This window comes from Betta splendens, chromosome 15 (assembly GCF_900634795.4).
Source record: "Betta splendens chromosome 15, fBetSpl5.4, whole genome shotgun sequence".
Lineage (NCBI taxonomy): Eukaryota > Metazoa > Chordata > Actinopteri > Anabantiformes > Osphronemidae > Betta > Betta splendens.
Window position 1 is genome coordinate 15,771,136 of NC_040895.2, and position 27,051 is coordinate 15,798,186.

Below are 27,051 nucleotides of genomic sequence, written 5' to 3' on the forward strand. Positions count from 1 at the left end.
CCTGCGTGTGCACGTGTTAATGTGATTTACTTACAGGTCAAACACCAGGTAATGGAAACCCTCCTCTGAGATGCTGTCATGGAGCCGTACTAGTGAGGAGGAACGAGAAAAAGGCTGAAATTAGAATCACGTTAGGAAACTGCTTAGATTAGATCACGGCCTATATGGAAAACTGAGCCACCATCCTAATCCATCCATCTCTGTGTGTACTTTATATTTGTACACATATACGACAGACAACAGTCTAGCCTTTGAAGAACATCATTTCCCATGAGCCCGAGGTGTTAGGAGGCGTCACATATACAACTTCACGTTATGTTGTGACTCTATGTTAATTCACAGGTTTAGAGAAGCAGGGTCGAGTGACACCCGGTCCTCAGAGTACGAGCCTTCAAGCCCAACTGATCCGCGTGCCAGTTTGAAATAATCCACTCCAGGCCTCACCAGTGCCACCTGGCTAGCTGGCAAGTGAGTCAGCTCTTAGACTCAGCTGACAGAAAAACTGCCATATTTAATTAGCTACTGATCCTTAAAATTGGATGTGATTTTGCTAATTGACATTCTTTTAACAGTTTCTCTCTGCTGATGACGAGGCCGGAGTAGAGGCCACTGTTTTCATCACACAAAAACAAATTTAGCCAACCGGCCTCCTCCAGCAGCTCTTGAACCAGACACAGTTGTGAAATGTAACACCCTGCTGTAATAACGGTGTTTCACAAGAAAGATATGAAAAAAAGGTGTGCAAGTTCCTGAATTAGGCCAAAAAAATGTGCTGCAGGACTTTCTTCCTCCTTCAGACGACTTACATACAGATAAAAGGGAACTCGACAACTCGCAACAGGAAGGAAAAGAGCAGCCAGGAGAAGGAAGGGAAGGAGAGAAGGTGACGATGAAGAAGAAGCAGTAAGGAAGTATGAACCCACACCTATTGAGCTGCATCACTCTCTGTGTGCATTTCTTTCACTGTGAGGTCTGGAATGATAACGGATGACGGTTCTGCCACAGAGATAGTTTGCCATTTCCTTCCGTTCTCAGGGGCCACTGTGAGTGTGTGTGTGTGTCTCTGTGTGTGTGTGTGTGTGTGTGTGTGTGTGTGTGTGTGTGTGTGTGTGTGTGTGTGTGTCCTTACGAATGATAATGCTCTTTAGTCTTACACCCAGTGACATCTATTTCGTCGTTTGTCTGTAAAGTATTTGTGTTCTAATTATTGTAGTGGAGTCTGTATTTCCAAAGTAGTCAAACCTCTAAAACAGGAAATAAAATGATAAACAGAAAGGACAGTTGTCATGAGCGTTACGTTTGTCTGCTGTCCACCGATAACATGGACGTACTGTAGCCAATGTGAGCATGCAGCCTTTCAAACAGTAAAAACAGTCCCCGGTCGGTGTTGACTGTGTGACAGTGTGACCGTGCACGTGTTGAGCTCAGAGTCACTTCAGCATCTGGCTGCCGGCCAGTTTCACAATGCAAATGTGTCACTATGCGACATACTGGACCAGGCAACTGTGTGATTTGCGTAGGCCATTTGCTTCAGAGATATTATTAAACCGAACAACAGTGAGATGAGACCTAACTTCAAACTAATGACCAAAGAGGAGCTGTTGGACATAAAGTGACATAAAACTTCCCTCTTGGGTAAAGCTGTCACAGCTGTTGCTGTTGCTTTGTTTCTTACCTATGTTTGGGTGTTTGAGCAGACGACAGATTCTTGCCTCTCGCTCCAGTTTCTGGTGATCTGGGGACAAAGACGCACAAAGTACACAGGATCAGAAGCAGCAACGTGTGAGCAGGTACGATGGACAGAGACGAACACAGAGCCAACAACAAAACATCATCACAAAAAGCCTCAACATCAGTAAATCTGACTTCAGCGCATGTTGTTTAACATCACATCTGCAACGTGTCACTTTAAAAACTGCTTTGCTACATATTTTAAACGGATGTTCAATATTTAAGCGCTAATGAATAATAAATCAATTGTTTAGTTTTTCTAAAGCAAAGATTTTCGCAACCATTAAAACCCACCGTGGTGTTTGCTGGATTCTCAGAAATGCCTGAACCAGCGACTATATGAGCTGGTTAAAAATGTTGCTGTGCAGCTATAATGCATTAATGCACAAACTCACTGCTGCTCTGATCCTCTGACGAGACTCGCGACCGTAGTTCGCGGAGAAACCTTCCATTCTCAGACCAGAATCAAACCAAGAGCATCAGGGAGGCGAGCTACAGCAGGAGGCCCTGTCATCTAGCATGCGCTTGTACACAAGTACACAACCCGACAGTGCACACACTAAACCTCCACCACAAGCTTTTTGCACTTACTGAAATTAGTCTTTGGGGACCTGCCTTAATGTAATCAGTGTCCAGTTAATGACTCTAATGGTAAAGGGGGATGCTCGCGTCTGTGCAGTTGCAGGTTTAGCATCAACAGATTTGGTTGACGCAGTAGCTACAAACACTGATGTAGGCGATGAGGGGTCAAGTTCACTCCGGGCCCTGACACCCGCCAGCTGCTGGTCTCAGGGGACAGATGGGCGCTCACATGGGTCCCGACGCCGGTTCATGTCCGTACTTCTGCATGAAAGGGACAAGCACTGGACATCCCTAATCTTTTGGCCCATGAGTAATTCTGTCTAGACGGCAAAAACATTAGTCCCACAGGCGAACTACTAGATTTTGTATTATATAAGATTAAAAAAAAGATCATTTCAGAAGCAGAAGCCAGTGATGTTACGGTACTTAAAAAAATATGAACTACTGCTCAAGAAGTGTGTGATTTATTAAAGCCGCCTGCTCCAGTCTCGTTTAAACTTGTCTGATGAGTCAGACCGAACTTGAATATTGGCTGTTGACTGATTAGGAGCGTTGGCAGAATAAACACATGGTATCCTGATTTATAACGGTTCTGGAAGCGAAACATGAGTCACTGGGTTCACTGGTGAGGAAACACATCAGCCTCAGCTATTAGCTGTTAGCATCCGCTCAAATATCTCAACTGGCTGGAAAAACATTAACAGGAAACATGAATAGAAACACTTCCTTCCTTCCTTCCAAGCAAACACTGTGAGGCCGTTAGAGGTAATGGAAGAAAAACATCTAAGACTGGAAGTACAGTATAAATACTTTAGGCGTTGTCTTGTACAAACATTTTATATGTATTAAATTACACGCCAGCTTCTACAGTTGTTTCTGCACAGAGATGACATAAGTACTGTCTCTTTAGCAGCATGGAGGTCTGTGTGTGCAGTAACGTAATCTGCTGTCATTACCCCCAGCGGGAGGTAAAACACTACCCCAAGTCCGACCTCCAACCTCTGACCCCAGGCCTAAGCCAATCAGCAGCGGCTTTAACCCCACGCGTCTCTCTGAACCGACTCGCACATGTAGTTCAGCTGCGTTCCGTTTTGTTGACTAATGAAGTTTCTGTAGATGCCTCACACACAGGCTTTATACGGACTATCGAGTTCAGAGGACGAGAAATCAAAGCGCGCTGCAGACATTCCACAGCCTTCTTCTCAAAGCCATAATGGGCTATTTTGGCTGCTTGTATTCTTAGAAGTTGGATCTGTCTGCAAAAATAGGAGTATTTTTCAGTGCTGGCCTGAGATGATGGCTTTAATATGCTTGTGAAGGCATTCTTGGCAATGGACTGCTTAGAAACACTAGAAGCTGATAGAAAGAGGAAAGAACAAGTACAAGCTTTAATAAAGACACTGTATAGAAAATAATAATAATAAACAAGAGCTTAACAGAAGAGAAAGTGTCAAATACAGAAACCCAGAAAACGACGTCTGAACTCAAAACATCCATTAAATACATGCATACAAAATGATGAAAATAGCTGAATCAGACGTGTCTTTACCAACCTCACTACCAAATGTTAGAGCCTTTGAGGAATTCAGCGATGAGAGGAGAACATGCAGCACTTAACCCAACCAGGCTGAGTGATGATAGTCATAGTCATTTCTCCATCCACTTCTCTCCTTACTACCATCTAATCTAGGAGCTTTGAACAGGCCAGAGCGGTAGATGGAGGAATAGATGGATAGACGGCCTCTTCCAGCTCACATCCCCCGATCCATCAATTAACTACTGCCTGCAGAACATTGAACGCAGCGGACACACTAAGACCAACAGCACCGGCCCTTTCTTGACGCTTTTGCATTTCTCAACATTTAAAAGGAAAAACATTTGTGTTTCATAAATACTAAGTAGCATCATATTAAATCACAGTCGAAATGTCAAACGTTTGACAGAATTTGTCAAGATCGTAACCGTCACTAAAGAGTCGTTGTGTCACTGCGCAGCATCATCAAAGTCCCTTCACCTCGGGGACCATCGGCGGCAAAGCAGCCAGAGTCAACAAAGATCACGGTTGCCATGTACTGTTCGTCATCTGCTGACTAGAGTGAACCTGGCAACCTCCTCCCTAAGCAAAGCTGGATATTAGTAAAATGAGTCGCTGATTAGACACAACCCGCGCACTCGGGAGAGCTCCCTCTGTATAAAACACCTTCATCATGAAAAAGGAACAGCTGTTTCAGCAAAACTACACAAACCAGCCGCACAATATTTACACTAAACAATTAGCTAAGTCACACACATCCAAGGTTCTATGGGAAAGCCAGGTTTTATTTTTAACCATACATTTAGATGATGTAATGAACAAACTCAAAGACCCATTGACTCTGTTTCACCCAAGTAACATGAGGTGACTCTAAAACTCTGCGCAGTGTCGGAGATAAGTATTACTAACTCATTCCTGGACTCTCTTTCATGGTGTTGCCTTTGTTTTCTCTGGCATTCAATTTGCCGTGACAAAAAGCCACACACCGAAAACCAAGAACAGCATTCCTCTATTGTTCCCGTCACACAATATCACTCTGACAAATTGTTTTTCTAGGCGAAGGGGAGATTTCTCAGCATCAAACCACGGGCCAGGCAAACCTTATACTCTAAAAACAGAATTGGTTGTATCAAAAGTGGGATCAGGTCGAGCAAAGGCGACCACACCATCAGAAGTCCAATACATCAAGCTTTCTTCCCTGAGACAGAGAAAAAAAAAAACACGCAGAATCAGCGAATGTCTCTAAACGAGCTCTGTTTAGCAGAAGTAACGTAGCAGGTGCTGTTTGCTGCACGTGTGCTCCTCCTAATGTGTGTATTCATATACAACTGCTTCTTCACTCAAGGTTGTTGGATGACTTTGTGATGCCATTTCAAGCCTTTAGCAATGATTCAGTCTTATGAATGACACATTGCCTTGAGAAAAACGAGATGCCTGAGTTCTATTTTAAAGGCTGGAGCCAGCAAATGATTGTGAAATGACGTTTTGCCTAATAAACTAATTAAAGAATTGATTATGAAAGTGTTTTTGTCACTTCTCTGACTGCACTGTAGGTGTGCAAGCTCACTTCTGAAGAGAACTGCAGTGAGCTAGGACGCCTTGATAAACATATTGATACAACATTAAACTAAGGGCAGTCTAACGGAATTGACAGGCAGATGGAAAATAAAACAGACTTTGGGTCAGAATGGGCCGGAGTGCACAAAACTATAAATAGATACAATCCTCCTCCGGCTTACAGCCCTGATTCACGCTGACCTGCTCTGCCCTTCATCACCAAGCGGAGAGAGACACACAATGGCACAGAAAGTGAGACAGACGATGTATGATGGAGAGCAGCGACTACAGTCAGACGCCCTGTCACTGTGGGGGGTCAGTCTGGGGTCAGTCTGGGGTCAGTCTGGGGTCAGTCTGGGGTCAGTCTGGGGTCAGTGGGCCGAGCTGAGGCTCATAAGAGAATAAGAATAAGAATGCCTTTTACATGTCGCCTATTTAAACTAAAAGAAGAAGTTTGCTTTGACTGTGGGACTCCTACTCATTCCAGATGTCACTCTTATCACTACTGGTATGCCTGTACCTTGAATCATGCAGTAGTTCAGGTTAAACCCATGATTTCTCGAAATAGGCCCAACGTGTTTTGGGGATGACAGACAGCATTGCCGCAGCCTGTGTGTGTTTCTGAGCTACCAGACAGAGCTGCTCCATCGAATCTAGTGACGCACGGTCCTGTGGATCAGTCTCCCTCTAATTCGCTCTGTGGTTTGCACTCTGAAGGAACTGGACAGTGAGTGTGAGCCGCATGCTAAACGCCCTAAACCCAACTAGTAAATGACGCTCAAACAGACCTCGTGTGACCTGCTGGGCGAAAGCATTGAGAGCAGGTTGCTGTGCAGCTTTGGGTTAAAAGTCTGTTCCGCTGCCAGGGGTTTAGCTTTGAAAAGTTCATGCGGCTCAATGAGACAATGAATACAAAACTGATGCTTCACCTTTTTCAAACCGTGTGGAAATAGCTGGAGGACGTGCACTCGTTATGACCCAAACGTCGAGTCCACAACCGTGAGGAAGGCAGCGGCTGGACTATGAGGACGATGGTCTTGTTTCTGTGGTTCTGACCTCGGTTTGAAAGACTGCAATCTGTTTTACAACAACAATCAAGCAGCCATCTCCTAAATAACAAAGACAGCATTATGATTACATAGGTACAGTAACGTACTCACTTTGCTCTCCATTAATATTAAAGTGAATACTTTGATTTATAAATTCCACAGTCCCTGTGTATCTGAAGCAGCTTTTCACTCTGGACTGAACCAAGATGTACAGCAGTGATGAAAAATCCGCTTTTAACCTTCATTTTTCATTCAATTTGAACAGAGGAAATCCTGCTCCGCATTAGCGCTGCATCATCATCTCATCGTGTGTGTCCTGTGACCTTAACTAATGTTCTTAGTTTTACCGTTTGTGTGAAATAATGGCTGGTGGCAGAGAGCTGTCCCCAATGTAGGACAAAGTTCGACTCTTAACGGAAGTGAAAACACAGACAAAGCAATATGGTCTGAATATAAAATAGCAGCACCTCTAGTTTTGAGTCCTGTCTTTGTGTCATCTCCATCTACAGTCTGCTATGGCTAAACAATAGCTAGACGAGATTAAAGGTAAATTGGAGCTATCACAGCAGATCACAGGAGGCTGCAGGCGTGACCCCGTGGCTGTTTAAACGGGAGCACGCTTCCAGCCATTAAGTTCATACTGTGGCTTAGATTTCTTGTCTGCTACTGTGAATAAATACCAGCATTTGCTGCACAGATGTTTCTCATTAATGGCTTTCAGCTGCTTAAAAGGCGTAATCCCTGCCTTCCCCAACAGGTTTGTAAAGTGAAACGTTCGACAAGCAGAGTCCTCCAGAGCAGTGCACATAACTGGTACGTGAAACTGAGGAATAAATCAGGTTTTTACTAGTCCCAACGTGAGCTAGAGGTAAAAATGCGCAGGTCTGTCGCTGTTTCGTGGCGGCAGATCGAGCTGACAAAAACCCGACGAGTGATGGCTCGTGTCTGCATTTTACGAGGTTAACCTTTTGATGCTGCATTAGCGAATAGGCCGAGGCACACACTTCACCCGGCATCGCCCGGCCGAGGCAATGCAAACGTGCGAGTCACAACACAAAGGTTACACGGGCTGATATGAGAGAACTGCCCGAGTCTGACGATGTTATGAACTTTGAATAATTGGATTTCAATATTTGCACCTTTCCTGTTTTATTAACAAACGACAACAGAGTGCAGCCTTTATCTTCATTAGTGACAAGGAAAAGTTTCAGAGCACACACACACACACACACACACACACACACACACACACACACACACACACACACACACACACACACACACACACACACACACACACACACACACACACACACACACACACACACACACACACACACACACACACACACACACGGTTGTTCCCCGAGAGAATGGATAATGACTTCCGTTGTGTTTTGAAACTAGCAGCGCTTACGCTGGAACATAAAGAGCATGAACGCACACATGATCCACAGTCCAATAAAAATTTTACGCAGCCACTAAAGCTGTGTGAAGAGTAACAGCTGACATGGATCATGTCTGACGGCTGATCCATGACAGTTTTTACGGGTTAATCCTCTTCAAAAGCAAATAATCATTTTACATTTGTCCAGAATGCTCCATTCCTTCCCAGCAAAATCAATTATGTCTGATATTTACTTTGTCAAACAAGTCTGGCTGGTTTCCTGTGCACACACACATCCTGACCTGGCACCGCACAGGCTTCACGTTAGCAGTGAGCTGTGTGTGCTGTTCTCACACGTTGCTCCAAAGAGCGCATTCACAGCTGCACACTTTGTAATGCATTAGCACACTACACCGTGGCCACTGGCCAGAGATGGAAAGAAATATTATTTATGTTTCCATTCACAAATTCTTCCCACCGTTGAACCTATAGACATGATTAAATAGTTGCACTTTCAGACACACAGGTCAAAAGTGAAACATGTTTGATATTTATTCTAAAAATATATTATATTGTTTCCTTTTTTGGAAAGAATTGAATTTATTTGCCTGAGAAGATCAACACAGAAGTGATTCCTCCGTCGCAGATGAATTAGCTAATGAAGTCCACTGCGATCACGCTGAGGCTGATGCTTTATTCAGCTAAAGCCTTGACACAAGACCTTTATTATGAAAGGCTGTTTTGATCGTAACCTTGGAAGCAGAAACAAATGTCCACTGTGTTGGACATGAGCCAACAGGAGCACACACACTTCAACCAAACGATGCGGCTCCTGAAAAACAGGTCCTCTGAACAAACCTTCTGGGTCAAAGGGTTGAATGTGCTGCTGTCAAACCTGAAGGCAGCAGTCTGTTGTTCAGCATCACAGGATGAACTTTGTATGTGGGATCAACAGTGGGTGTGTGACTGATCAAACAACCCCCCTTGGGAAACTGGCAACCTTCTGCATAGCGTAAATGGCGATAAGACAACAATAGGTGAACAAATATTTGTACAGATTATGTCGTATGTCGTGTGTCTTACTTCTGATTTAGAGCCAAATTGGGACGTCAGTGTGGTTTCCTGGTTCTGGTTCTATTATCATTTGCATATGATGAAATGAAGAGTCAAAAGCCTCCACCAATAAAATGATAAAATGATCAGATATGCAAAGTGGCACGGTATAGTTCTGATGGAGGGCACGTGTCTCCTACATTAGCTTCTCTCCACTCACTCACAGCATGGACTTCAGCATCATTGTACAGTACACATATTCCCAAAGAACACTTTGATGCTGACAAGTGTTTCCAGATGCAGATCCTTCAGCTCCTCTCCTGTGGAACCAGTGTGCATTTCAGCTTCAGGGGCAGACACCCCGTCTACCTTCAGGACTACGACTTAAACCTATCCTCCAGAAATAGAAGAACAAGAAGATTCTTTGCCTGCAGCATCCAACATAGAAACCACCCGTTACACGATCTCATTGTTCAACACTAAGGTCAATGTTCCTCTCCTCCTCTTTATACCATTATAAACTATAACCCCCCAAACACACATCACATAGTAAACATGTAATTCAACGGCTGCTGTCACATTAAATCCCTCCGAACCAAAGTAAACAGAAAGTTACATTTTCAGTTTGACAGGGTGATAAATCTGACTGCACTGTGTTACTATTTATTGTACATGACATCCAGTGAATATGGCCACCAGGTTTATGGAATCCAGGCTGTCAGATGTGAAGGATAGGATGCATGCAGGATAACTGTAACCATGGAGACAGGCCGCTTGATTGACAGTGGGACAGTGAGTGTGTGTGACCAGGAATAGATTTTTCACTAAGCCTTAAAAATGTGTACAAATAAATCTGTCTTGATCAACTAACAATTCTATGAATTGATTCTTTAGCAATTAAAGTTTCATCAACATGAATGGAAAAGAAAAAACAATTAAAGCGTGAGGATCTGGTCACTCGCATCAGGTTTTTACTGTGTGAAGCTTTCTGTTGGAGCCATTGCTCAATATCTGAGCATGAACACATTTGCTGCTGCTGTCAGGAGAGGGACGGGCAAACGAGACCTCCTCCATGAGTCACACGCGCTGATGCAACAATATCTGACAGGGAAGCGCGCACAAACCCGCACGCCGACTGACAAACACACACCTGAGAGTCGCTAATGTAATTACATCCACCGTAGCCGAGTTCGCTGCAGCGAGGCCACAGACGTGGACTGATCTAAACAAGTCACTGCGACGATGAGGAGCTTCCAACGCTCTTCTCGTCCAACTTCACCGTTCTGTCCAGAACATTTAGCGTTTGCTCACGGAGATGGAGCTTCGGGTTTCTGAATGATTTATGAAAAAAGGAGGCAAATTTAGGACTATTAGCCACAACCTGCTAGCTTCCTGGAAATGTTTGCTCCAGTCCAGGTATCACTGACTTTTATGTCATTTCACATCCTCCTCACTGGTCCTACAGAACTGTATATTCAGCTTTTTTAGCGTCTCTTAGTAAAAGGAATCTGGACCCTCTGTCCTTGTCCAGCGCTATATGGCAAATGAAATTTTTATTAAACTTGGCTCCCACATGACGCCATATGCTTTGGATGGGGGGAAACGAGGGCAGGGTGAAAAACATGCAGAACCTCCACACTCACTCAGTGACTGTCCTGTTCAAAGCGTTGATAAGACAAGGGGGAGGTTTGCATGTCGCAGTTACACTATCATCATGCTGAAACACACAACCCTGGACGCCTCGGCGCCCTGTTCTGTATCTACTGTACATCTTCCTCCTTCCATATATGACGCTCTCACTTGCCCGCTCTCATCAAATATTCACAGTTGGTCCCATTAAACATTCACCGTGCAGCGCTACGTTTATCTGCCCTGCGCCAATCAGCCTCCAGCGAGTGCACTAGGAGCCCACCAAGAGCCTGAAAACACACACACGCACGCACACACACGCATGCGCACGCGCACACACACGCATGCACGCGCGCGCACGCACACACACACACACACACACACACACGCGCACACACACACACGCACGCGCGCGCACGCACACACGGCTTGCGATGCAGCAGGCTTGCAGAGAGAGAAGAGGAAGGAAGAGATAGAAGGACAGAGTGAAAACATGGCACATGAAAAAAAGAGACGCATAAAGGCAAAGAATGTGAGGGTCCACTCATCAGCGCTTGTCCATGTTTAGTGAGAGCGGAGCTGCCGCGCGCCTCAATAATTCAGCACCGGGATGGGGGCCGTCAGCCTCAGCCTCTCTGCCTCCTTCTCTGCTTTCGTGACGTCACAGGACCTCACCTAATAACAATCATGTAGAAACTGCTGTGACCTTATTGCCAGGAGCTCAGAGCGAGTTGCACCTCCAGCCACAGCCTCAATCAGTCACGTTACAGCTGATGTTTCCATTGTGTGTCAAAGCTGAAGGACTTGTTTTTAATGGCTACTGAATGTGACTCACAGTAGAAAAACGACCAAGCCCAAAAGTTATTTACGTTTAATCTACGATAATATGCACTAAGCTGCGTTCATCTGTCTGCTGTTCCCTACAGCTTCGTCCAGCTTTGACTGGTGTAAAGGAGCTATTCAGTTGCATCAGTCTAAGAATTACTCAAATAGGAAAAATGGCCACAATGAGTGTTATTGCATCTCTAGATTGTTCTAACTTGTTTCTTAGTTGGTTGAAGTGAATCCAATTTGTCACAATATAATTATATGTACAGTAAGTGTTAAAAAACAACTATGCAGGAGCAATATCCACTGAAGATCACAAACGCTGCTTACTGCAAAATTTATCAAATATGGAAAGAATGTCCGTTGACCTTTTCCTGCATCGTGAACCATATTCTGACAATCAACTTAGCATCAAGTTGTGTTAGAAATAAAAAGTGTCTCTGTATTTGACCTAAGTCATTTTTGTGACCTTTATCCAAAAGGTGACTCATTACTTATTCAGGGCGAGTCTGACACATTAAAAAGCTTTTCTGCAGCATCAGGATCCCAGTAAAAGCAGAAGACGGGTGATGGCGGTGGGATAAAAACAATGGCTGCAGGTGAGAACCGTGTTGGCAAAAGCAAATGCTTCAGAGGGTTTAAATGTTACATCTTCCACGTTTTTTTACGCAAGTACAGGCTTTCTGTGCTTTTAACTTGTTGCACAGAAACGTACAGTTCACAGGTTGTGACTCCATACAAAACCATCTCCCCTTTTCTTTTACTTGTGCATAAAAGCATGAGGAATGACTCTGTCACTTGAAAGCATCAAGATGTTGACTACACTTCCCGTCGTAACTTCTGCTTTCAAAGGTCTTTGTCATGTAGTCGCCTCTGCCTCCTGCTAACGGACCGTAAACCCATGAGCACAGCTCACAGTTTCAGTTTGAGAATGACGTACCGAAACAATGAAGAAGAATTGTTCTTAATTTGCGCCTGCGTGGACGCACGTGTGCGACCGGCAGCGTGTGCGACCGGCCACGTGTGATTGTGTGAGCGTCGGCGGAGCGGCTGTGCGTGTGACGCTAACTGACCCGGCCGTAATCGCTGACCTCACCTCCATCCAATGAGTCGTCCCCGAGCCGCGGAGGACAGGGATTAATCCTGGCTACGCACACACACACGTATACACACACGCACAGACACGCACGCACAGGAGAGTTTAACACAAAAAACTCAGCTTTTGAATTCACTACCACATATGTTTGTATTTCCCTTATACGAATAACAAAGCAAACGATCATTAAGATTTTGGTCCTTTTTGTTGCTTTGCTAACTGATGAATAATTGCTTCAGCTCAGATGAATAGACAATGTTGCTGTATAAACAAACAGCCTGGCCAGAGGCTCGCCAGCTTTGAGTGTACTGAGGATTATCAACTAAATTAATAACACATCACCATAATCAGTCACCACATCACAGCAGCCAATTTCACCGAAGTGACGTGCGATGCAGATACACAAGCGGTGGCAACGCTGCTGCTTGCAAATATATTTGCAAGTCCTGCAGGCGTCGCACAGGCTGATGCCGTCACAAGTGCGGCGTTTGTGTCCGTCGGTAAAAGCCGCCAAAATCAACACGGGAAATTATCTGACACTGGACAAGTTGCGTTCAAATTTGAGGAAATGGGTCAGAGCGGCGTGTCGCAACGCATGGGACGGGTTGGAGGAGCGCGTGTCAGCGCGTCACGTCACCCGGCCGACATCGGCGCTGGACTGATGCTGGAGCGGAGGCCGTAATTGCGCTATCGCATGGTTTCCTGTGCGACTGAAGGCAATACAGGCACTTTCTGTGCTGGGAACTGAGAAAACCGTATATGCAAATCTATGGAAAGTGTGTAGAGTCAAAGCTGGTCCAATTAATCTCGCTGTGAGGTTCAGCTGATGGTTGCACAGTCCAGGCCTCTGACTGTCGGTGCTTCTCAGCACTCAACAGTCAACCTTCCATTAAGTCTGCTGCTATCGCGAGCCTCCGGAGTAACAATAGCATCTAAGTTGGAACAAGCAGGATTAATCTTCTTTGACACTAGGGTGACAGTTCCTGTGACATCTTACTTTTTGCAGTCCTTTCACTTCTACATGTGTGTGTGTGTGTGTGTGTGTGTGTGTGTGTGTGTGTGTACACACACTGTTGATGCAGACAGTACATGCTCCTTCTGTTTGTGAAATGCACACAGGCAACGCCAGAGCATTTCAACTCTGATTAAGGCCAATGCGCACTGGAGGAGACCAGTGTGTGTGTTTCTGTGGAGTCAGTAAGTGTGTGTGTGTGTGTGTGTGTGTGTGTGTGTGCAACTGTGTTTGTGCTTTAAGTGAGAAAAGAGCAGTCATCTGTGTGTGTGTGTGTGTGTGTGTGTGTGTGTGTGTGTGTGTGTGTGTGTGTGTTTGTGTGTGTGTCTGATAATTGTGACCACGACTCAGACACACACGGACAGAAAGCTGTCTCTCTGCCAGACAGCCTATGGGATGAAGAGTTTCACCCCCGCTGTTGCCGGGTTACTAGCTCCAGACCACAGCCAAGACAGCCCTACACACACACACACACACACACACACACACACACACACACACACACACGATCAAATTGCTTAGTGAAAATGGTTTTCAAGATCTTTCCTCAAATCAATCTTTTGTTTACACAAAAAGCATGAAGGGAGGGGATGAGCGATGGGAGAAAACAAAATAAAAAAAGGAGAAAATTACATGGGTGGGGATGTTTGAGAGGGGGAGACAGAGCTATTCATCTCACATCCCCTGGGATCCGGAGCAGCCCATCGGTCAGAAGAGGCCCCGATCCGCGGCTCACGTCACGATTCACCGACGCCTATTTGGGCAAATCTAACACATGCGCGGACGTCCACAACACATGTGCAAACACACACACACACACGCACACACATGTGGCAACACAGCCATCAACCGGCGCTCATTCCTGGATGAGGCTTCGACGACGACGGCAACTCTGACAGCATGTGAACACAAACACAGGAGGATAGAAAACCTGAGACCTGAGCACAGAACAGGCCTCAAACGCCACACAAACCAAACGGCCTCAGACCGAGACCAGCTGTTTCTGCCTTTAACTGCGCATGGAGCCCTGTTACAGCCCATGGCCAAAACTCAGACTATCTAACCTTCAGAGCTGATGCGAGGAGGATATTTTGAGCGGGGGTCAGGCTGCTGCTGCAAAGCTGGTTGCAGACGTCCACGGGACCTGTGTGAAAAACCAAACCAGACGCTCACCTCGGGTCGACAGCTTCTTGGTGTTGATGATCTTCGCCGCATACTCTTGGCCCGTGGACTTCTTGACACAACGCCGCACGACCGAGAAGGCGCCCCTGAGGAGGAAGAGGTCGACAAGTCACGCGCTGGATCCGCGAGAGCGCCCCGCACGCGGGCGCACGACGCTCTCCACGGCGTCTGCGCCGCGGGGGGGGGGGCTCGCGCGAATCACACGCACCTGGAGAAAGTGGAAAGGGCGTCGCATGCATAATTAAAACAACCTGATATTGTGCGTGTGCGATGTGAGAAGAGGTCTTGGCCGCCGGCGCGTGACAGGGGAGGGGGAGACGGCTGTGTCAGTGAAAGGACCCAGTCATGAGCTGAGGAGGGAACATGAGTCGGGCTGCGAGCGGCGCCGCTCAAAGGTGGAATTAGCGAGATCTCGTCGGCCCGGCCGCATTTTTTCGCCGCTTTAAAGTTGTGTGCGCGTGCAGCGGTTGGAGGCGCGGCTCCATTAGCCACAGGCGCAGCCCCGACGCTCCAAAGTGGCTCTGAAGCCTGGATTCACGCGTCCAGACCCTGGACACTGTGGGGGCGCGCGCAGCCAGGACGTGGAGCCATCGCGCGCTTTATTTATTTATTTATTAACGTGATATATACAGTAGCGCTGCAGCCTGATTAGAAATGCACACAAACAGACACGGGCTTGAGTCGGAGCCCGAGGCGCCGCCAGGCACCCGGTACCGCGGACGGGTTCCAGACCTGCGGGTAAATGAACAAGTTGCTCGCGCACACGCAGCGTTCTCGCGGCTTTTATGTTCACAACGCGGCTACAGTGTCGCGGTGCACCTTTAAATCCACGTTCGGGATTAACCGCGAGCCTCCGCGGTGCCGACATCAACGTGCCCCCGCTGCTCCGCTGCTCCGCTGCTCCGGCCCCGTCCCCCGTCCCTGACAGCCCCGCTTCTGGTTGTCAACACTGAAGTAAGACGCGCACAATGGTAGCAGCAGCACGGTGGAGAGAAGCGTGCACGCGCGCGCACACACACACACAGACACACACGCACTGCCAATGAATGCAACAAGAGCAGCGCTCGCTTACTTTCCGAGTTCCTCGTACAGCTGATATTCGTCCGTGAATCGGGTGCAGGTTACAACTGTAGCCATGTTGACTGACGCGGGGAGAACGGGGGGGAATCGCCTCGCGCAGGTTTCGGGAGGAGAACTCGTGAAGGCAGAAGAGAGGCTCGAGCTCAGCGCGAGGAGCGGGGAGGGGAGCGGGGGAGGGAGGGGAGCCTCGCTGTAGTAACAAAGATCCTCTATTGAGACATGTGTGTCACTATGCGTATCGCAGCGTCCGGGTGCATTTGCTCAGAGGCCTCTTAGGGCTTCATGCTTAAATCATATATTTTCCATCTGCCAATTAGTTCAACCTCAGTAGCTCTGTCTTATATTACATTTAATCCTTAGTAAAATGCTTCATAACAGAAATATTTACAAGCTGTAATTTAACTCTTATTTTAATGCACATTTTCATTGCTTTTGTGATTTTCAGTTCTTTTTCCACTTATTTTTGTCAACCCATGGTTAATAGAACTAAATCTAATTTTTCATAGAACTAACGTAATTTAGATATAAAATCTTATTCACTGGCATAGAAATTTAGACCCAAGAAATGTTGGTGCAATTAATTGGTACAAAGAGAGGGAGAATATAAGTGAATGGCAAAACATTGCTGTTGTTGTTGTCTTCTTTTATATTTTCTATAATTAAGGCGGAGTGAGACCTCTGCTGGCTTATCTTCTCTAGCAGTAGTGGTAGAGGTGGGATGCAAGCCACGCGAGATCTTTCCTGTGGTATCAGGGGCAGCAGATCCACGTTCAGTTTACAACATCACTCCTCCTCGTTTAATTTCTACGTAGAAAGGTAAAGCTGACACCAGAACAGCCGATATGAGCGGCATCTTCGGAGGAGCAGCTCGTGAAGTGGGATGCCGCAATATTTTAATATTGGCACAAAGCACAAGCTGCATGTCCACTGGTTATTGTGTGAGGGGAATCCCTCGTCTACCTGCTATTTAACCAATCACATGTGGTCACAAAGATCTTCAAAATCGGTGTGAATATGAATCATTTATTTTGCTTTGTATATTTATTCCTTTACAAACAGTTTTTAATAGCAAGTATATATTTATGTGCTTATTCAGTTTATTTGACCGACATTGCTAAATTAATAATACACTTACTGTGTTATACACAAGCCTGTGTGAGCATGTGTTAAACTGGTCATTACTGTAAAAACACATCTACCCTTTTTGTAGACCCCGTGGGAGACAAAATGTTGAAAGTCTCTATTCAAAGCTGGAAAAAGCCAGGAGAGAGATGATGATACATTAGCTTTACCATTAGCACTTAGAGGGATACTCAGCAAAACATAAAGCTCTGCCTAGACACGTTAAAAGGTTTGAACAAAATGGATCCTGTCACGAAAGTGTTGCAGAGACGCTACTGCGTGGCCATGCAAACGGGCAAACAACAAAGAGGAGTGAAAGCAGGACTTCCTCAGTGCTGTAGGTGTCAAAACACACTCGACAAAGACGACAGGGCCAGTGTGATTATACTGTCTCTGCGCACACACACACACACACACAGTACTGTATGTGTGCTAATGATTTTCAGTTTCACAAAAGCAGGTGCAAAGAGAACATCAGATCCAACTGGACTGGTCTGAGCCACATCCAGATGTGCTACAGGGAGCAGTTTCCTGCCAGGGTCTATGAGTAGACTCTCGCACGGATCAGACTTCGACCCTTCTCATGTAAAGTTTCAGGGATTATAGGCTGGACGCTCTGCACGGCTGATCCACGTCTTTCAGTTCGCTGTTCAGTTTCACAGCTCAACCGCGTTGGTTCATTCTCACTTCTCTTACCACTATTACTTCCGGTAAAATATATCTGAAAAGCCCCTTTGTTCACCAACCAACTTTACTCAGCTACTAGTTTCTCTTCAGCTAACCTAAAAAAAGCTTATACAGTACATACAGTATTTAAACATGCATTATTTGTAAGAGTGTGTTGTGTTGTGGATGTTCATGAGCACAAGACCAAGGTTAAACACTGGCTCTTTATTGATAACCGATGATGACAGACCGGACAGGATTCAGAGGTGTGTATTTTCTGTGCGTATCGTCCCTCATCTGTCCACTAGTTGATACTAACACTCCTGGACTTTTCTGCTTCTAACTTGCACAACTAGCCGTGGTCGAAAGACTCCGCTTGCTCTGGCTAACATCCGAAATCATCTGTGACCAGCTGCCGTTGTTACACAAACAGGGCCATCGCTGTCTCTCCACAGGGGGGAGGGAGGCACGCTGAACTCGTGCCTCACTATGCCATCCTACGGAGAGATCCACACACATGCGTTTTTTTTCTTTTATACAACAGATTTTCTTCATAAAAACAGAACCCCAAAAAACATTTTACACATCTGCAAAATATAAAAGGGATGTGACAGTTTCTTCAGGCTTTTTTTTTTATTTCTTGTAAAAATCAAATGAAACACTTTCAGATCCCACTTTCTCTCACTGACTGCATGTTCTCACTTGTGAGTTGTGGCTTTATTTTAAAAATTATATTATGTGTTACTGGGAAATACAACTGAAATACAATAAAACCCATTTTATTGTCTTTTATTCTTAGTAGCTTATATTATATTATGACCAGTAGCATGCACAAAGTTTTTTACTACATAAAGTCAAAACTAAAGCCTTTTCATTACATAAAGTCAGAACTAAAACTTTTTCATTACATAAAGTCAGAATTCAAAGTTTTTTTACACACAAAGTCAGAACTCAAAGGTACCATGTTTTGGAGGGAAGCGGTATCTGTGGGGATGGGCCCTCCCACATAATGTACCTGCGTGATCATAGTAACTGCGTGGGGTCTAGGTGTGTAAGTTAGAAAAAGTCAAAGGACCCCTACTACTGTAGGTGTGCTAGCGTTGAGAAGCTTTTCCACTGTCAGTCACCTGATAATTAGCCACTTTTCTCTGAGAACAGCTGTTCTCAGTACAGTCCTTATCCTTCTGATACAGTATAAATAGAACGTTATTAGCCCTCTCTTCTGCCAGATCGTTCTTCCAGGAAGCCTTTGTGGTCCTGCCATTTCTGTCCATTCAAGTATGTGACCTTGCCTCCCTTTCTCACCAAATCAACCTTCCCTCTCTGCACATTTTCACAGTTTTATCTGCCAAAGCCCTGAACTGTGAGTGAAAAGAGCATTGCTTGCGATTAATTAGTGTTTGCAGTGAACACAGCAGCAGTGTGACCACTCTCCAGCATAATTACAGGGAACTGCTCTGATATGAAAGCCTAATTAGCGAGGGTGCAGAGGTACCGTGGTATTAATTGCTGAATTGCTGCGTTTCTCTGCGATGCGCCTGTCAGAGCAGTCTTGGGCAGGCTGTGCGGTGGCAGGTTGAAAGGTGGGTGGTAACACTCAAGTACATTTCAGGCTTGTGAACCATTAAAAAGAAGGAGCATTTACATTCTAAGACAATGTGTTCAGACTGATCATCAACAATTCCTGGGGACTCATTATTTCAAATATTGATGACCTAATACAGACCCAACATAGTGGAAGACACCACATTTTCCCTAGTTTCCTAGTTTGTGAAGCAGGAAGGACATAAACATAGGAATGCATACCAAATGCAGTCTGCAAATGAAGTTTCTTGAGGCTAAGCAGGCAGGAGGAGGCAAGAACTGGCTGCATGCAACAGGTACAGGCAGGTTGACAAGAATGAGGCTGCAGCATGAAAGGCACCAGAGCAGAAGATGACACATCCACACATGTAGAAACATGCTACTGTAAATGTGGAAGTCACAAGAAACAGGAGAGTTCAGAGATTGGGTCCAAACACATGTAAACCAGGCTAAAACATCTACAGAGTAAAAAAGCTCCTCCATTCACTGTGTCTGGGTGTCAGTGTCATACTAGTGCAGCACAGAGTCAGGGTTTTTACAGCAAGTCTTTCAATGTGTGCCCATTGTGCCTCTCAGTTCAATATGCTCTAAAAGCCAAACCTCCCCACAGTGATGATACGGTGGTGGCGGCGCCGTGGGGGCCAACGAGTGACTCATTCTGCAAGAATGTTTTCAAATTGGCTCCTGGCTGCTCTGAGTATCTTTGAAGAGCCTCTCCTCTCCCGCTGCCCATAACATCTCATAACACTTTTATAGTTTGGAGGTGTGTGTTTGTCACACAACACCCAGGGGTCAAACGTCCCTATCTCCTGTCCAGCTGTGTTGGAACAACTTGCGAGTGCCAGGAAGTAAATGTTTTTAATTTCCAAATGTTAACCTTGACAGCTTCTCGTGTTACCTTTCTTCATCAATTGCTAAATCTTCATGTCTCAGTAAGTGTTTAAACAGTACTGGGCTGTTTCAGCACTGACTATAAGAAACAGTTTATGGAGCAAGAGAGACCAATAAATGTTTCCCAGTCGAGTTGCTGAGGCAGTTCTGTCTCAGCGAACGGGAAAAGTCTGCATTTACGCTTAGGATGGAACAACTGGCCAGATGTGAGCACAGTGCCCATCACAAGAACATAAAAAGTGTATGATGGCGGTGACTTTACCTACGAATGGTCTGATGTTAGCCTCACCTTCAACTATACAGCAGTGAATTAGGCAGCTCCCTCCCACATGCTGATTAGCGTTGTGTGTTCGTGTGCGTGTTTGTGTGACACCTCCTCTGTGATTTATATCATCCTCACTCTATGTCTGCAAGCCATGACAGTACACTGGGACCCAGGTGTGTAGGCATCTACAGTAACAATTATGTTTGGGACATTGAAGGTCTCAGAGCAAAAGTTCTATTTTATGCCACAGCAGTGTTACTGTAGCAAATCCTGTCAATTGTGTTAAATGGACATCAGGACAAATAAAGGTAAAAAAACTCAGCAAAGCTCTATTTGTTGTGATGCTAAGCCTCCAGTCTCACCTCAGTAATGCCTGAGTTGCTGCAATGACAATTGTGGGTCACTAAAGTTAACGTACAGTTCTTATGTTGTCCACTTCCTATAGAACATACTCCACCCATTAAAACTACTTAAGCTGTTATCTTGCACCATCGCACACAGGTGCACACTTGTGTCAAAACATGCAGAGACAGTGATACAGAAATCCATAAAGCGCTTTTCTAAGCAGCCGCCCCTCACAGAGCGCATCCTGTGACTTTACAAGGACAAAGATTCACTTTGGAACTGTTAGGAAATCCTTGTGAAAATGTCCTTGACCAACAAAACTAAATTCTAATTCCTGCACATTCCATTCCACACATTGAAAACAGACATTAAGGACTGTTCATACAGTTTCATCAACATACATAATACATTTATAAAAAAAAAATAATAATAATTCTTTGTTTTATCATATTATCTCCCATTGAATAGGTCCAGACACACAAATTTTGGTGGAACGAGTAAAACAGTTTTGAAATAAATGTTATTAGATGTGTTTGAAAATGTTTCTGTGTCGCAAATGTAAAATAAAGGAAAACTGTGCATTTGTAGATGAAAAGCACAGAAAAATGAATGAAACGCTAGCAGAAAATTCAGTAGGAACAACTAATAACACTTCAGAAAGTCCAGTATTTTATATTTATTCTAAGCACAAGTGCTAAAATGTATGTTGGTGTAAGTTATATATCCAAAGAGCCGTCGCACTAAACCAGACAGTTTCATCTGATACAGACATGACAGCCCCTTTGGGGACTCTCTCTTCACTCCTCCACTCTTTTACACACTGTACTGAGCTCTGAGCAAAACACGGCTAATGCTTCAAACTCGATCTTCCAAATGAGCACAAACAAGTGGGTAGGACGAGGAGCAAAATGAGAAACAAAGACAAGGGGGCGGCTTGCTGAGGGAATGAGCAAAGAGCTGAGGGACAAACAGGGGGAGGGGGAGGGGGGTGACAGAGAGGGAGGAGGAGGCGAGTGTGAGAGATGACCAGAGGGGGAAAGATGGTGAGGGAGGACAGCTGAATATTCATTATCAGGCCACTGGGGAAAATGTTACTGTGTGTGGGATTACTGCTGACATTCACACCTAACAACTCTGAAGTTATATGATACGTGCTGTATGAGAACGACTACCTCAAGCTACATCAGCAGCACAGCAGCAGGTAGATACATCACAGCTAATCAGACCCCATGAGCCTGAATACGGCTCCCACAGCCCAGCGTCCCTACTTAAGGAAAAATGTCCATGTGGGCAGATTTTGGAGCTAATGATGTATGGCTGATGTCAGTACAAGAAGTAGAGGGTGTGTTTTACGTATGTGAACGTGCAGCGCATCCCACCGTTCTGCAGACATGATGCATTCATGCCTTCATTTTGTCCCTGCGTTTCACATCACAGAAGACGAATTAAGTATTGAAAGACAGACATTAGCAGACTGCTGGGCATTTGTTGGTCAGCCACTGCTGCAGGGACTGGCCTTTGTGTGACGGTTAAAGGTGAAAGTGAATCTGTACAACCCCACAGCACAAAAGACCATATGACAAAAATGCTGTGGGAGTCCTTCTGTCATTCTTACAGGGTCCAATCAGATAATTAGGTCATAAGACTCTGATAGGTTGCCTTCTGTGTCCCTTCTCCTCCATGATCACTTCAAGCATCATGTCTGCACACAAACACCTTCTCTACCTCTGTCTGTACTAATCAAAGGATTCACGAATACAGACGTGCAGTCACGACACGCACGTCGCTCCGTGTGCAGGCCGACGATGACCCAAAGTCACCCTGCTGCCGTTTGGCCGCAGGACAGTGAATGACTCAGCTTGTTGAGCCAGCTGCACTGCCGTGTGTGCTCTGTCTACGACTGCGGCGTACGTGCCAACCGTCACTTCCACCGCGGAGCCCTCCTGTTTGCCCGACCTGCCAGCTGCCTGTTAAGGTGCGAGTAGGTTTAATTGAAGTCCTTGTCAGATCATGAACCGCACTTCTCAACTGTGTACACTGCCGCTCACATCTCTTTGGGAGTTTGACCTCGTGTTTTGTCTAATTAATGTTGCTGGATGAGATTAGAAGAACAGTGTGTTCCTCTGCAGGCGTGACCCCACCTTCTTAAAAAGGGCTTTTAATTTGCATAATTTGCAGTGCCTAACCTTTATCATTTTCTCTTTTCCGAGACTGTCCCCTACACCGTTCTCCTCCAGGCCGAGCCAGGGGCTCCACGCGCCTCTGTGGAGTTCAGGGTCAGCCATAGGATCGTCTGGCGGATTCATGGCCGTCACAGCCGTCTGGTTGTACTCTGCCAGCCTTGCCAGCAGGTGTTTCACTATCTCTGGACGAGCTTCTGCCAAGTCTGACCTTTCATAGGGGTCAGCGGTGACGTTAAACAGCCAAACTGACTTGCCCGTCTCAATTCGCCGCTTCTCGAGTTTCTGCCACGGTTCTTTGCCACCAGGTAGAGCTTGTGGTGGTATCCAGTCCCCATCACCCACATTTCCTGTCAGCAGCTTCCAGTCCCCAGCCCTAATCGCAGCCCTTGTAGCAGTGTCCCAGATGCCAAATCCATTGAGGACCATTGCCTTCTCATATGGCTCCCCTGGCTTCCTCGAGACTGGATCAATGTTAAAAAGTATTTCAGTGCGAGGACAGGGTGAGCCCTCACTGATAGTCAGCCACACATCATGACCATCAAGGTCTTGGTGGGATGGCAGGGCCCCAGCCAGCCCAAGTAATGTGGGATACCAGTCAGAGACATGAATGAGTGCTCTGCTGACTACACCTTTCCTCTTCAGGAGAGGACTGTGTACAAAGCCCACAGCCCGAATGCCCCCTTCCCAGTAGGTCCCTTTGCCTCCCCTTAGTGGCCAGTTGCTCCCTCCAGAGAGTGGTTGCCCACCATTATCAGAGGAATAGATCAGTACTGAGTTCTGATATAGTCCAGTATTCTTGAGTTCCTGCACCACGTGTTCAACTCCATCATCCAAGTAACTCAGCATAGCTGCATAGTGTCGTCTGAGACGATTGCCCTGGTAATCGTAATGCTGCAGGAAATGGTCTGGTGCCTGCAAAGGTGTATGGAGAGCTTGAAGGGACAGGTAAAGGAACAGTGGTTTGTGGGGGTCGTGGTTCCTCAGGATCTGCTTCACTCTGGTTGGACAGAGGGGGTTTTAGAAACAGGATTATGTTTGTCTCACATGAATCTGTTTAACATTTAGACTGATGGTTACCTCTCTATGTAGAGCAGAGTAGAGTAGTTACCCCTCATCTCCCAGGCGGGTTTGTCCCCTTCGTGCAGGTCGAATCCACAAGCTTCAGCCCCGTCACAGCTCTGGTAAGTGAAGTGGTCTCCGCTGCCAGTGAGAGTGCCCAGGAAACTCTGAAAGCCACGTCCCGTGGGCAGGCAGCTTGGTCTGCAGAAGCCCAGGTGCCATTTACCCACCATGTACGTGGCATATCCAACCTCAACTAGACGCTCTGGCAAAGTGGGAATGTCGGGGGGCAGGCAGAGCGGTTGACGTGGTCGGATGATTGAATGCTGGAGTCCAGTGTGAATTTGGTAGCTGGAAAGCAAGAAAGGGTTGAAAGAAGGTGTGAAGAATGTGCTACTGTTATACTGGGCACTAGAACATTCGATATGCACTCAAATAATACATTTTCAGTACCACAGTAGGTCACATACTTTTAATTGTTGTTAATTTGACTAGTTACTAATGAACTACAGTAGAAGAAAAACTACATCAAACAACACAACAGACTCGTGGATGTTTTATAATGCCCAACAGACATGTTAAGAATGTTACAAAGAAGATTAATGCATTATTACACCACAGCAGAAGAGATAACTATTGTGTAATAAGATGACTTACCGCCCTGTCATGAGTTGACTGCGAGAGGGTGAGCAGATAGGCTGGACATAATAATTTTCCAGCTTGACCCCTTCTGCCGCCAGCTGGTCCAGCACAGGAGTATGAATGTCTGAGCCATGGTAGCCGATGTCCCCGTAACCCTGATCGTCCACCATGATAAAGATGAGGTGAGGAGGCCTGGGCCCGTCCACCTCCTCTGTGCTCAAATGCTCATTTGGAGATGGTGCTTCACCCAGGGTGTGAAGACCAGAGAGCAAGGCCACTCCAAGCACCCGTAAAAACACAGAGCGGATTCCTTCTTTCATCGTGATGAGCTGCAGTCAATAGAGTCTGCTATGTTCTGCATGAAATCTCTCGTTGCATTGCTTCTGCAGAAAAGCGTCTCGATCTGCGCGTCCGAAGAGTTTCTCCGAACACGTATGTGTCCGCTAAACAAGAGCCCTCATCTTTCGGGCTTGGGCTTATTCTAGGTTTTATGAGACATGAGCTGGTGCCAGCTGTGGTGGTGGGTGGAGAAAAACTGCTTCTTCTAAGATAAACCAAAGTCGACAGAGATGTCTGTCTGTGTCTGCGTATGAGAGACAGTGAGCAAGGCTTCAGTCTTTGCAGCACCGTGCTACATTCCTCCGTACTTTCACGCACCTCAAACTATGATGATGGCGATGATGGGAAGACCTGGGTGAAATACACACAAGCACCAGACAGGCACATCCAGTACTGTTTGCTGGACCACGCAACACACTATACAGTCAGTAAAATAGGCCCTAAAGTTACTAGCTAACAACCAGACTTATCATGTAAAGTGCATATTTCAAACTATACCGTGAATCTCTAATGAAAATAAAATGGCCCCTGTCGTCTTTCTCCTGTTGCTTATTACTGTTAAATTAATACAGTCACCTGATGACAATTACCACCAATACCAGGGCAGTGAAACCAATTAGGCTACGGAGGAGCATCCGGTATTGTGATGAGAATGTGTATCGAACCGCGAGCCTCTTAGCCCTCACCTCGCTGCCATCTCTTTCCCATAATGCAGAGAGAAAATCAATGCTTCAGACATGAGTCCATTTCCTACGTTGCAGAAGCAAACTGATGTTGCCTCCCCCTGTGGGAAATTTCACAGGCTTTTTGCCCAGAGTGAGAGTAAGGCATACATATGCGTGAGAGATTGAGATCTATGGCAGGAGAAGAATGAAAGTGACAAGGTGGGATAGGAGTGATGAATTGAAGTGGATTAGATGGAGGAATTGGTGGAAAATGGTCACATTTAAAAGCAAGCAGGGTGAGGGGTGATGGACTTGGAGGACACATGGATATGGGAGAGCCCTAATGTTATTTTGTCTAAGATGTAAGGGCACAACATAAACAAAGTGGCATAAAAGGAGCAGTCACTTTGTCATGCTGTATATGTTCACTCAGGACACCGGGTGTAGCCGTTAGTTTGCCTTAGGGAAATGCAGGGAGACATGGACTCCATTCTACTGCTAAGGGGGAGTAGGAGAGAGACGAAGACTGTTGAAATGGAAAGTGACATAATGTCTTCTTGAGAAGTGAAGAGAGCAAGGAATTGTGTGGTTTCCTCAACACAAACAGACATTAAACTTAGGTTAAAGGTGATTTATAGCCAGAGTGTCTGCACATTAAACACACAGAATGATGAAAACTGATAATTTGACAATAAACAAAGGTTTTTAATGTGAAAAAAGGACTCCTTCTCTGTGATCATCTGTGAATGAAGCGTATAGTCATGCATGTTTTTTGTGTGTCAACATGTGTGTGTGTGTGTATTTTTGTAGAAAGCAGCAGTGCAGATTGAAGGAGAGAAGCAGTGGGTGTGATTTATTCAGGACAATGAATAAGTGACTCACTGGATCTGGAATCTTTCAGCCGAACTAAAGCTAAAGTTGACGCGTGTGTTTGTGTGTCAAAATGCATTTGATGATGACTTCTACGAGCGCGCCTATCATCCACCATAAAACTAAAGATGCCCTTTTCTATATGTAAAGGTCCTTGTCTGAAATGCTCTGATGTCTTATCATACCACCATGGATTAGTACTGGATCATGGAAATAGTCTAATTTGCCACAAAAGCAAAGCTGCATCTGGCACCTCTGCATAATGACATAAAAATAATACAATGCTATGTTTAAAAACCTAAATTCAGAAGTGTTACAAGCAGCATTTGAGTGTGATGGGAGTGTCCAAGTTACAGTACCATGATACTGGATCCACAGTGAGGTGCAATATTACCATCCCACAGCGACTGCTGTAACTGTAAAAGGAAGTGAAAGAAAGGCAAAACTAGGTCTGTATGAAATAGATGAATAAATGAACCTTTATCACAGTTAGCGTGCTTCATGAGTGTTGAATTTAACCATTTTTTGGTGACAAATATTTTATCTATGGCAAATTGTGAAAGGTGAATCTTTAAAGACTAACTGCAACCTACTGCTAAAAACCGTGATGGTTGAACACAGAGCTGCAAGACAAAGTTCAACAAAGAAGCCTTGATGAACATGTACAGTACGGGGAATGTGTCTAGTCAGGACAGCACGG

At 45.5% G+C, this 27,051-nt stretch overlaps 2 protein-coding genes across 21 annotated transcripts in view; both read right to left on the minus strand.

The window, feature by feature from the left end:
* Positions 1-15,894, minus strand: part of camk2g2 (calcium/calmodulin-dependent protein kinase (CaM kinase) II gamma 2) — a 33,619-nt gene extending 17,725 nt beyond the window's left edge. For 6 of the 20 annotated variants that reach the window (XM_029127182.3, XM_029127184.3, XM_029127183.3 and 3 more), the window contains exons 1-4: positions 15,713-15,892; positions 14,632-14,726; positions 1,676-1,735; positions 35-89 (exon numbers count right to left, since the gene is read on the minus strand). In XM_029127182.3, the coding sequence (XP_028983015.1) occupies positions 35-89; positions 1,676-1,735; positions 14,632-14,726; positions 15,713-15,777 (275 nt within the window). In that variant the 5' untranslated portion in view covers positions 15,778-15,892. Of the gene's footprint in view, positions 1-34; positions 90-1,675; positions 1,736-14,631; positions 14,727-15,712 lie in introns of all 20 variants that reach the window. The other 14 variants (XM_029127171.3, XM_029127174.3, XM_029127172.3 and 11 more) reach the window with 3 other exon arrangements.
* A 1,820-nt stretch (positions 15,895-17,714) lies between these two features.
* On the minus strand, positions 17,715-26,572 carry si:dkey-174i8.1 (arylsulfatase I). The gene is made up of 4 exons (XM_029127860.3): positions 24,493-26,572; positions 23,854-24,186; positions 22,780-23,773; positions 17,715-18,005 (listed from the first exon to the last, which is right to left on the minus strand). Exons 1-4 carry the CDS (start codon positions 24,795-24,797, stop codon positions 17,907-17,909), a joined length of 1,731 nt encoding a protein of 576 aa, XP_028983693.1. The 5' UTR covers positions 24,798-26,572; the 3' UTR covers positions 17,715-17,906.
* Between the last annotated feature and the right edge of the window lie 479 nt (positions 26,573-27,051).

Bases quoted from the DNA above. Each gene is read 5' to 3' on its own strand.
- si:dkey-174i8.1 (XM_029127860.3), bottom strand. From the start codon at position 24,797: ATGAAAGAAGGAATCCGCTCTGTGTTTTTACGGGTGCTTGGAGTGGCC. The intron at 24,187-24,492 runs GTAAGTCATCTT...CTTGCTTTCCAG, and splicing joins AGTCAACTCATGACAGGGCG to CTACCAAATTCACACTGGAC. The intron at 23,774-23,853 runs GTAACCATCAGT...CTGTCCAACCAG, and splicing joins ACTCTGCTCTACATAGAGAG to AGTGAAGCAGATCCTGAGGA.